At 32.1% G+C, this 12,722-nt stretch overlaps 1 protein-coding gene across 3 annotated transcripts in view; it reads right to left on the bottom strand.

Annotated features, from left to right (window-relative positions):
* The window catches only part of LOC120782202 (G protein-activated inward rectifier potassium channel 3), a 90,067-nt gene that overhangs the window by 64,553 nt on the left and 12,792 nt on the right, over positions 1-12,722 (bottom strand). For 2 of the 3 annotated variants that reach the window (XM_040114352.1, XM_040114350.1), the window contains exon 2: positions 10,259-10,816. In XM_040114352.1, coding sequence (XP_039970286.1) covers positions 10,259-10,611 — 353 coding nt within the window. In that variant the 5' untranslated portion in view covers positions 10,612-10,816. Of the gene's footprint in view, positions 1-10,258; positions 10,817-11,474; positions 11,971-12,722 lie in introns of those variants that run through there. The other variant, XM_040114351.1, reaches the window with a different exon arrangement.

The raw sequence follows: 12,722 nt of genomic DNA, 5'->3' as shown, positions 1-12,722 counted from the left end.
TAAAATTTGGAAAATAAATTATTAGTGCAAAAATTTTAACAAAAATTGTGAAAATAATTAAGTGACATGAAAAAATAACAATAAAAAATATTTAAAAAATGTTAAGAAAATATATTTAGAAAATATATAGAGAGAAAGATTCTAAACAAAATATTTGGAAAAAAAAACTTATTCAACAGACTTTTGAAACACTAAGACAAAAAATGATTTGAAAAAATTAGAAATATAATACAAAAAAAAAATTAAAAACGCAATAATATGATAAAACTTAAAAAATATAATAATAAAAATTAAAAAAAAATTGGGAATACACATTTTTTAATGTATTTTGACTTTAAAAAATATTATTTCAAAAATAATTTTATAAAAAATGCTTTCAAATAGTTACGAAAATAACTTAATAATATAGAAATTGCAAAAAAAAAAATTTAATGTTTTATGTATATTTTTAACATTATAAAATTACTTTACAACTTATAAATGTTATTTAAAAATATTTTTAAAAATTTGGAAAATAAATGTTAGTGCGAAATTTGTAAAAAAAAACTGTTAAAATAATTAAGTGACATAAAAAAATACAATTGAAAACATTGAAAACATGTTTAGAAAAAAACATAAAAAAATGTAAAGAAATAGATGTTTAAAAAGTTTTTAGAAAAAACTGATTCAACAAATATTTAAAAAAAAATTAAAAAATATAATAAAAAAAGATCATAAAAATATTACTAGAATAAAACTTTCACGATTCTTAATTATTTTGCACTTTATGTATATTATGTTTGTTTATTATTCAAAAATAATAAGACGAAAATATTAAAGAAAAAATTTAAAAAAAAAAATAATAATATAGAAAAGAAAAGATGTACAATTTTTTACGAATTTTTTTAATGTTTTGAAATTTGAAAAAATAATTATTAGTGCAAAACTTGAAAAAAAATTGTTAAAATTATTAAATGACATGACAAAAATTGCAATAAAAATATTTAACAAATGTTAAGAAAAAAAAATTAAAAGAAAGAAGTATTTTGAAAAGATTAAAAGTGTAAACAACTAAATAATTTGAAAAAATTTATTAGATATAATAATAAAAAATTATGAAAAAATTGCCACTATAAAATTTTGCGCGATTCTTAATTTTTTCGCTTTATATATATTATGTAAAAAATAATTACACGAAAATATTAAAAAAAAGAAAACATTTTTAATAATAAAGAAAGAAAAAAAATATATTTAAAATATTTCATGCATATTTTTAATACTTACGCATCTGAAATTATTTTACACCTTAGAAATCATAAATATTTAAAAAATATTTTTAAAAATTAAAATAAATGATAATGCAACAATTACAAAAAAAATCATATAAAGTGTATTATGAACATATTTTGAACGATTTTGAATTATTTTACGTTTTTATAACTTTTTTGGAAAAGTCAATTCGTCAACGTTCAATAGCAATACAAATTTACTGTCAGTAAGTTTTTTAGAAATATTTCATTTAAAATAAATAAGCATAAATGCTTGCAATAAAACTTGTATTTCCTCCATCTATAATAAAATAATAACAATTATCATAATAAATGAAATTTTCATTATTGCAAAATTTATATTATTATTAATTTATTTTCATAGCAAGCGTGTGTACCACATATTTTGGCACGCACTATAAGAAAGCTATAAATAAAAATTTATTACAAAAACAATGCAGTGGCAAATCACAATGCAGTTTTCAATGTTGGCACACTGCCAATTAGCCAACTAGCCAACACAAGCAAAGAGTAAAATAGTTGCTGTGTCGGCGAAGGGGAACGGCGGTATGCGGTCAACGAAAACGAGGGTTAATGCAAAACCGAATTGCATACGCCACGTTGAATGCGTCGCGCATACAAATGACTCTTACTTTTTTCACGCAAAAAAGAAAACAAAAAGCAAACTAACTTCTTTGTCTTCATATAAACATGACAAATGCCTTTGCATGCAGTGTTGTTGCTTGGATATAAGTCAAAAGCAAGGTAACAATTAGAAATTTTTAAATGAAAAAAAGTATATTGTAGATATTTGGTATATAACGCAAATTGTGGCTCACACACATATATATTTATTGTTAGAAGAAAAATTTAGAAACCAAATTTCTAAAAAGAAACTTCTTTGCGCCTTCAAAAAATATATGTGTATGCGTGTATGTAAAATAAATTTAAATCTTTAAATAAAGAAAAAACTACAACAAAGAAGACGAAAAATGGTGATATTATTCCAATGAGTTCCACGAAATCTTCAAAGCGGAATAAACAAGTCAGTAAGTAGCCGGTTGGGGGATTCCTCATACTTTTGCATTACTTTTGACAAAAAATTATAACAATAACACAACCAGTTTCATTCATACATTCGAAACAAATTCACACACACACATAGATATGTAGATAAATGAGTATATTTACACAGCATGATGCATAATAACCGTTCATTCAGCTTATTAAGTTGTAAGGTGTTAACTCCTAGGCATCACGTCATTCGCACTCTGTGACACACAATGACTCAGACAGTTAAAATAGATTACCTCGAGATCTATATTAAGTGTTTATGCAAAATAACGGCTCTTTTGATTTCGTTTGAACCATGTGTGGCTTAGTTGGAATTACTATATGTTCTTATGACGTTAATAATACCACAATACCATTGGAAGGTTTCAAAAATGGCCCAAAAATAATAATACCACTCGACATTCGGAGCGCGCGGAGTGCACACCTCAAACTATGAAAGTGTTTTTCTCAAAATACACTTTTTTAAACCAGCGGACATGATTCCGGTCGAACTACTCAACCGATTTGCTTAATTTTTTTTATGTTCACAAAACGCCTGGCTATCGTCCCTATATTTTTTATAATTTATCGACAATGTTATGACAAAATTTATGTAAAAAAACATGGGGAAAAATTAAAAAAAAAGTTAATTACTTTTATCAACATTTTTTCATAATTCTAGAAGGGACGATAACCATTCACGTACTACATAAATTGGATGTTTGTGTTTCAGATGATCCAAACGTGAGAAATCGTGTCAGCCAGTGATAAAACGCACCCCATTCAACCAGCCGTTTCTCCGACAGATGTCATTAAAAAATTCCGAAAAAATTTGTTTATACACTCCACGATATACCTCATGATATGTGAAAAAAGTTCTATTATAGAATAAAAATTTCTATGAAAAAAATATCAAAACACAAGCAAGATTACCCTACTGACCCCTTAAAAATAACTCACTAAAATTTCAAATCGGGTATCGGGTGGATAGTCGCCCAGTTCAAACAGTTCCATCAGTTTAACTTTGAACGCATTTTTCTGGAAAGAGCATTTTTACTGAAGTCTTATCTCGATGACAAACGTACCGAACATTAGTTCTGTAAATAATTCTACATACAATGAACTATCGTTTTTTGATCTGATCGTAAATCGAATTTGCCATATCAAAAACAACCAACATTTTAGGTAAAATTCAACTTTTGTTTTAAACGCCGAAATTTTGTCAATTTGTGATTTTTTGTCCTTTTTTTCATAAGTCCTTGTAAATTATTTCAGTGACAAACTGAGTTTCACGTTTTCTAATGTTCCACTTGGAGTGTCTTTGTTCGTCGAGAGAGGACGTTTCGTCTCAATTGCCCACTCAGTCCTGCGCTGACGTCATTGTTGGTGTTAATACTGGTTCCAAGATAAACGAAATTATCTACGACTTCAAAGTTATGACTGTCAATACAGACGTGAGAACCAAGTCGCGAGGGCGACGTCTGTATGTTTGAAGACAGAAGAAATTTCTCCATCAGTAGATTGAAGAAGTCGCAAGATAGGGAGTAGCCTTGTCCGAAGCCTCTTTGGCTCGGGGCCAGCTTTTGCTATTGCTCAATGTCAGCTTACACAAGCGTATTAGTTTTGCGGGAATACCAAATTGAGAAATAGCGGCATAAAGACAACTCCTTTTCGTGCTGTCAAGGTGTCCGCTCCCTGGTGTTATGCTTTTACTGTCATTCAGCATATTGGAAAAGTGTTCCCTCTATAATTTCAGTATACACTGAGAATCACCACTGGGGGTTCTACAAGAGTATGCTCCGAGCCAATGCTGAGACCTCGAAGCATACACACGTCTAAAACACTAGAGACGTATCTTCCATCTATCACAACATGAACGATCTGGTGGCTTTTCGATCCAGAGACAACGAGGTAGCTTGATTATTTTTCATATGGTGGAATTTAATACTACAGGCAACCATATTTCGGTCCCCGGCGAAGTCGATCAGCCTCAACCCATTTGTGGATGTTTCATTATAGAGGCTGAATTTACCAACCGTTGTCTCAAAGATACCTTTCTTGCCCACCCTGGCGTTAAAGTCGCCAAGCACGATTTTTACATTATAACGGGGGCAGCTCTCATAGGTTCATAAAAGACATCTTTGGTCATATCGTCCTTCTCTGCCGTCGGGGCGTGGGCGCAAATCAGCGTTATATTGAAGAACTTCGCTTTGTTGCGGATTATGGCTAGGCGTTTATACACCGGTATGAATACCAAGACTCGGCGACGGAGACTCTCTCTCATCACGAATCCCTCACCAAATTTGCGATCTTTTATATGGCCACTGTCGTAAATGCCATACAAATCTAGTCGTTTCAGTCCTTGTCAGCCTTTACTCTAAACATACACCAGCTGGGCAGCGGCACCTTCCCAGTTAAGAAACCGGACATTCCAGGTGCATGGCCTCAAATCATAATCCTGAATGCGTTTGCCATAGTCGTTATCAAAAGGTGGGTCTCTCATCCGTGGCTGATTGTTATTGGGTGCTTTTTTTACGTGGCGAGTTCCAAACCCCGCGCACAACCCTGCGGAGTTTCGCTTTATCACTTTAGCTAGCCTTTAAACGGATGTTCTTTGGCTATCCAGAGGATACTCCGGCTAAGGCCGAAAATCGTGAACTGCTTGAGCCATATGTAAAAGTATTATTTCTGGCCACTCCCAAATAAATGGCACTCAGACAACTTTCCTCACTTGCGTGAACTTCTACGCATGACTCCATTATTAAATTCAAAAAAAAAAATAAATAAATAAAAAATACAAAATACAAAACCTCGGTGATCATTATGCGTTCTTGTGCGAGACATCATAGTGGGATTCCCGTTTCATAAGCCTACCGTATTCAGCTATTCTCTAAATAACCTTGGGCTGTCAGATTTTTTCAAAATACATGTAGAAGAGTTCTTTAATTAAGTATTAACTCACATTACATCACGTGCCGTAGTTAAAAAAAAAACTTGATTAATGAACTATTTTTACAATATGTTGTAGTTGTATGTACTATAGATACTTGTATTTGTAAATCTTCAGTACATCCAAACGTTATTCCATCTATCACTTATCTCGCACGTGTTCTGCTCTTAAGCGAGACGATATTTAGTCAATCGCTTACTTATGTATGTACTTATGTGTATATGTATATAAGCATATAGAAATATATAAATACATGTGTGCATACATACATATTTGGTATTTTTGCATACTTATGCTATACACCTTTGTCAATTCATCATGACATTTGATTTATATCTGCATATTACAAAAACAGTTACTAGTAAATGACAAATTACACTACGCTTTGGTCTAACAATGTTTAACTTGAATACTTTGAAAAGTTCTAGTGCTCTAATGGGTAGTGAATTCGGAGAAGCAAATGTACCGGAGGCAAAAAACACCTATTGAATTGTTCGTTTGCGCCAGAGTTCTAATTTATCTAGCATATTTTATGCAAATTATTTCAGTTAAATAAATACTTCAGCAATAAGCTAAATAAATGGAAGTAGAATGTGTAGAATACAAGGATAGCTAAATTTGGTCTCCAATATTGAAGTGCAATAACAAGAACTTCATCCAAAGAGCTTTGAAAAAGTAGCTGTTGCCCCAAACAACTTCGCCCGAAAAATCGGTGTATTTTGAAAATTGCGCCTACACTGTGTCACTATCCACAATTTCGTAAAAAATCCCATAAACCATTTCAAAATTTCTCCTTGCTTCTGACTTCCTGTCAATGAGTTTTGATATAGTATGGCAAAGAAGATTGTAAAGCAAACTGATTTTTTGTAAAAAGCCCCAGACTTGGCACATCAACCATACTGTAACTTACTTCGCTGAAAATCATAAAAGCCGGCCGCTTTTAAAGTACAACACTTACGACTTCCGCTGTCGTAGACCTCAATTAAAGTAAGCTTTACAATGATAACAGCTCAGCGAAAAATTTACAAAACTGGCAAGCGAGAAGCGTACTTTTTTCCACACGCCATATTAATTGTGAGCTCATTCATTCACAATCTACCGACGCGGTGTGAATTATTCAGGCCATTTAGTATATATATTTGTATATAAAAATACATACACATTTTTATAAATAAACATATACATATATGTAGTTAAATATGTATTGTTATATATCTAGAGTTATATATAAGTACATGCTTGTATCTGAGATAAGCTCCGCTCAAGCAAAGCACGCGTTTTTCTTTATTAAAACTTAACCGCGGCTATTTACAGTTTTAGTGCGTATATTTGTCTATGATGAGGTTTGAATATTTATATATATAACATATATGTATGTAGTTAGTGTTATAGTTTATCCCATTTCCCAAAAATGTGTGTGTGTTTAGGTATGCCTAAAATCTAATTGAATCATTGGAAAAGCTTAGTTCGCTTCAAATTGCCTACCTCACCGCCGCATATTTTCTGTACACCCCCTCTCACTCACTTACCGCCCACGCAAGCTGGTGGATTTTAATCTGCGCTCTAATTGCCTGTGATTGTTATGAGTATGATTGTTATTTTTGCCACTTTTGTGTCAGCTTGCCTCTATTGTATTTTTTGTTGCTTTCTTAATTGTTATTATTGTGGCATATTATAGCGACAGTATCGCTTTTAATGCCTATACAACAACAATCGTTATTGTTGAGCTTTTGTGATCAACTTTACATACTACAAATCGCAGTAATAACATCTTAATTCTCTAGTACTTAGCACAAGTATTTATACATGTATGTATGTGTGTAAATCACACACTCAAGCGGCCTCGCATTCAAAGCTCATCTCAGCAGGCTGTGGGTAATAAATTAAATTAAATGTTCTTTAATTCAATTATTTATATCGGAATGTCTCGTATTTAGCTCAGATTATATCCAAAAGTTGGCGCGGAAATTCGCCTTCACACGGGAAGTCCAGCCTAGTGCAATTTATTGAAATATACCATCTGTATATAAGTACACTTAAATGTTTTTGAACTACTTGAATTAGTATACCGTTGTGCATTACTAAGAAATAACATTTTGTTATGATGATAATGCGATTGAGGTTAGGGATGGTCATCGTTTGTACACCAGTTTCATATACTCATTTGAATTTTGTAACATGTTAGTCAATTTTATGACTTAATGAAGACCCTTTTTCTTCTTTTTTTAAAAGATTAGCATACTCGGAACTTCTCATAAATTTTTGACCTCGCAACTTTAACAAGCCTTACGTTTATTTATTTTTTCGGAGTTGAATTAATTGCAAAGTTAAAAGCAAAAATTATTTACTATGTATTATGACTCTTCATTAGAAGCAAAAATTAAACTTCAAAATCTTGGAGAAAAAAATTAATTATTATTATACAAAAAATTGAACTTTTCGTCCTTCCAACTTTATCAAAAAATACCCATTTTCCGAACAAATGAGCCGTCGTATATTGCTTCCGGTATCTTTCATTGGAGGACAGAACATTGGAGACAGTTAAACAGTTAAGCCTATTTATCAAAATGCATCATTAGTCGAGAATTGAAACACTCTTTGTTTTTTTGAACTTATTAAGTAGTGTTTTCACACTGTTCATTTTTTAAAAAGAAAGCGGGTAGCTTAGTGTCGACTAGCAGTGCACTATAAAAGTTGCCTTCGATTCGCCAAGCGTCAGTATTCAGCGATTCGAGCAAACTATACCAGATGTTCAAGCAAACAGCCAGCATTTCTGATGCAACCCTGCGCTAACATGTCTTCTGGCGCATGTACATTGTTGTGAATCTTTCTTTGTGGAGAAATTCTTTTTTTCGCTTTAAAAAACCTTGCAGTAATACTTTATTTTTCTTTTCTATAAGCTAATATAATTTATTTGAAGGGGTTACATGGGTTTTCTCGGGTAAAAAACAGCCTTTTCTCAAAAATTTCTTTCTCATATAAAAAATTAAATATTTTATTGGACTTTTTATTGTTACAAACATATACTATTAATAAAAAAATTTCGGAAAATAATATTTTAACCTTTACGACGCCATTTTCCGTGACTCCTCGGAAAAAAGATGCGCCCGCGCTAACAGAATAACTCCCTACAAGATCATCTAAATCATCTACATGTTTTAGTTAAAACCTTAACTTAGAACATGGAGGAAGGAAAACAACTGAAAATTGGATTTACGGCTGACATTTTTACAAAAAAATTAAAATTTCAGTGAAAATTTCGCGACATTTTTTTCAAATAGTTCTAACCGAAAAAAATCCTTCATCCAAGTCTTTAAGAATTGTATCTCAAAGACCTGTGTAAAATTTCGTGAAGATCAGTTTAGTAGTTCTCGAGAAATCTTACCAACCGACTTCAAAAAGAAGAAAAACGTGTTTAAAGACGGCGCCTTTAACCTAGCTAGCCTCGAGCGCTCAAGTTCTCAAGACTGTATATCCGAAACTATTACTCGGATCAACTTGAAAATTTATTTCAATATTCTAGGGGTGTTGAGAATTTAATCAGGTAATAAAAAATCGATTTTTTGAAAGCCGTAAATCCATGTAGCCCCTTAAGTGTTATGTTTCAAAAATGTATCAAAAAAGAAATTTTTCATATGTCATTTCAACCATTTACTAGTACAACCGATGCAAAATATGTTAAAGAAAACTTTAAGGAATAGAAGATAGCAGCTTTACAACTATAATGAAGTATCCGCCTACTCTCTTGTACGAATTCAACTCTACAAATTTGTTGTTGCTTTTTTGTATAATTCTTTTGGCAAACAAACAGAAAAATGGTGAATCGAAGACAGCTACTATATTATATCGGGAAGAAAGCCTACAGATGTATTAGTGAGTACTCAGCATGACTCCCTGGCTGGCCATATACTTATATATACTTCCTCAATCCAGATGGCAGTATATACATGATGGTCAAAATCTTGGCTCTTTCAATTCCTCACTAGTAAAAAAAATCTTAAAAAACTCAAGGACTATCTTTTGCTAACTTAAGGACTAATTTTGTATATTCTTATTTAAAATCACATTATGTGTTTACAGCCAAAAATACTTATAAATACATAACAAATATATGCCAAACTTTAGAGCAACACAAAAGAACTGTACAGACTCAGTAAAGCCTGGTTCGATTCGCCACGCCTTTGCTCACTATGCTTCAGTTGGAAACTGCTCTGCTGGCTATGTGGTTGTCTCGCTAAAATGCTATTACTGTCTGCTCTATATTGCGATTTAATCTTTGAATTATGTCAGCTGTTTGTCCGATACGCCATAATCCTAGGTTTTTTAAATGGAACACAACCCATGTGTTTTGTGGTCTACTCTGTTATAAACTCTTGGCTTTATTTCTACGGAGCAGATAATGTTTCTTGTAACCAAGCTAAATACTAAGCAGATAATGACATGTCTGTAACTCATTTTTGTATATGTAAGTATAGTATAAAACCTTGTAATTTATTGATAGCTTAAGTAGAATTAGATGCGATTAAGTAAACATTGGCTTTGTTAAATCAAAAAAAATCAAATTAGTCATAAACGTGTTCCCTGCTTTCTGCTTAACACTCATTTCGCCTTTTCCTATTTGCTAATTCTTCGTATGCAACACAATATATATTAAGGTGTTACAGCGACGCTTTGCCAATAAAAATTATTCAAAGAAAAATAGCAATTATATTTTTGCATTACAAACAACGTCAGAACTATTACAACTTTGTTAGGGGAATTGGAGTGAAGTAAAAGTGAATGGATATTGGACCGCGGCAATGAATAGGCAACTGGGTTTACTTAGGGAAAATATGCTAAAGGCATATAATTCACGGAGTTTTAAAATTATAAGTATTAAAAAACCACTTAGTGTTCAAAACACAAAAATCATAACAATAACAAATTGAATTAAGAAAGAATTATGTCTCAACGAAGTATTTTAAGCACCTTACTTAACCTACAAAAAAATCTGATCAAGCTCACTTACCTCGTAATCGGCCCAGGCGATTCGCTAACTGCCTTCAGGGAACGTCTTAATTGTTTATGGAATGAACCGAGTAGCGAACCTTTACGCGTTAACTGTGACTTCGTTTCGGCAACAATGCCATCGGTGCTCGCATTGCCGCCACCACCACCCTCGCCACTGCTCAGATTGCTGCAATTGCCTTTCAGGCGTTCGAGTGGCAGTGGATTGCTCTCGTCGGTTGGGCATTTTGCAAAATCCTCCTCGGATATGCGTGTGGATTTCACAATCACAGTATTTTTGCCTGTGCTATCCTTGTCGTCGAGTAATTTCGTCCAGGCATGTTCGCCAATATTATCCGCAGAGTCACCAATCATTTTTTGTGTTGTTGGATTTTTGAGTTTATTTTGATAACACTTCTTGAAATACTTTTTGAAACTAGATTTACTTACACTTATAAATACTTGAGCTTATGTATATTGCGCACTTTTTTGCTTAACATTTATAATTAACTCTTTGGCTTTTAGACATAGTTGAACTATGCTGCTTGAGATATGGCTTGTCGACATTGGTTTTGGAGAACTGTAATGAGAGTTAAAAAGGAAGATATTTGAGTTCCGTATAAAACATAAGAGAAAAAAAATGTACATATCTGGGAATCTAGAAATAACAGTTATATTGGAAAGTTAACGTTAGAGGGACCATGTTACTCGGTAACACCCAGAACTTCTATAAGTTTTATGCAAGAATTATCAGCGCGATGAGCTGAGTTGATTTAGCCATGTCGGCCTGTCTGTCTTTCTCTCAGTTTTTGAGATATCGATATGAAATTTTACATACATTCTTTTCTTCTGAAGAAGCTGCTCATTTAACGAAATCGCCGATATTGGACCACTATAGCATATAGCTGCCATACAAATTAATCGATCGGAATAAAGTGTTTGTATGGAAAACTTTTTCAATTGAAGAGATATCTTCATGAAATTTGGCATAATTGTAAGGATTCTTTTGAATTTTTACCCTTAAACCACAATATATCAACAGTCCAGGCAAATTTAGATGCAAAACAGGGTTGTATTTCCATAAACACTAAAAAAAGTGTTAAGTTGAGTTAAAGGTTTTTCTGTCTGGAAAGTGGTGTTTAATGTTGAAACAACAAATTGAGCAATTAACTCGAGTTTAACTATTTTAGGTACATATATATGTAGGTATATTCAGTTTTTTATATCATTTTACTCACATTTTTCTCATAAACTATTATCGAATTTTAATTTGTACATTTTTGATGGCCTCCATTTCATATTTATATATACTCATACATATATACATACATACATATGTATACATATATATCAGTCAATATTATTTATTTTCGTTGTCATTATTCGTGACATTAAAAATTATGGCAATATTTTTGTTGTCTTTGTGATTGTTGAACGGCAGACAAGTTGTTTGTTTTTCATGGGTAAACACTGCAATAAATTGCACCTTTCGCCCGCGCTTCGCTTTCATAAGAACTTGACTTTACTCTTGCTGATTTTCAATGCTAAACAAGCTGGTAACATTAATATTCTATAATTACTTTTCGTAATCAATTAGCAGTAACTTAACGTCTCTATTTATCTAATTTCTATTTGTCTATCCGTCTGTATATATGAGAGCTAGTCCCTCAATTTATGCGACATCGCAGTGAAATTTTGCACATGTCCTTTTTTCGTCAATAAATTGCTTATTTGTCGGATTCGCCGCTCTCGCATCACTATAGCATATAGCTGCCATACAAACTGTACGAACGGAATCAAGTGCTTGTATGGAAAACTTTTTTATTTGAACAGATATCTACACGAGATTTGGCACGGATTATTATTTTAAGCAATAATGTAATCTTCGAAATTTTTTTTCATATCGGATAACTATAGCATATAGCTACCATACAAACTGCTCAATTAAACTCTGGTGCTTGTATGGAAAACTTTTTTATTTGACCAAATATCTTCACGAAATTTAGCACGAATTATTATTTAAAATAATAATATAATCTACGAAGAAATTGTTCATAACGGCTCACTATAACATATAGCTGTCATACAAACTGCTCAATCAAACTTGAGTTCATGTATGGAAAACTTTTTTGTTTGACAAAATAACTTCACGAAATTTGGCACAGATTATTGTCCAAGATAGCACTATAATCTTCGAAAAAATTGTTCAGTTCGGACAAGTATAGCATATTACTGCCATACAAACTGATCAATCTAAATCAAGCTACAGATATTTGTAAAGCCTTTTATGCCATTAAACATGCGCCTATGTGGAATATTATGGTCAGAGTAAAGTTTATTTTTTATATCTTATATATTTTTCTTTTATTTTTGCCAAGTAATAAGAGTAAAATATTTTTTCTTTTCAACAGTTTCAGTTTTTTGTTCACATTATTATCATTTTTGTCTAATACAAACAAGTGTTACATCCAAAGTTTTCCTTTTAC

This window comes from Bactrocera tryoni, chromosome 1 (assembly GCF_016617805.1).
Source record: "Bactrocera tryoni isolate S06 chromosome 1, CSIRO_BtryS06_freeze2, whole genome shotgun sequence".
Lineage (NCBI taxonomy): Eukaryota > Metazoa > Arthropoda > Insecta > Diptera > Tephritidae > Bactrocera > Bactrocera tryoni.
The sequence above is the reverse complement of the archived record's forward strand: the minus strand, read 5'-3'. Positions and strand labels throughout refer to the sequence as shown.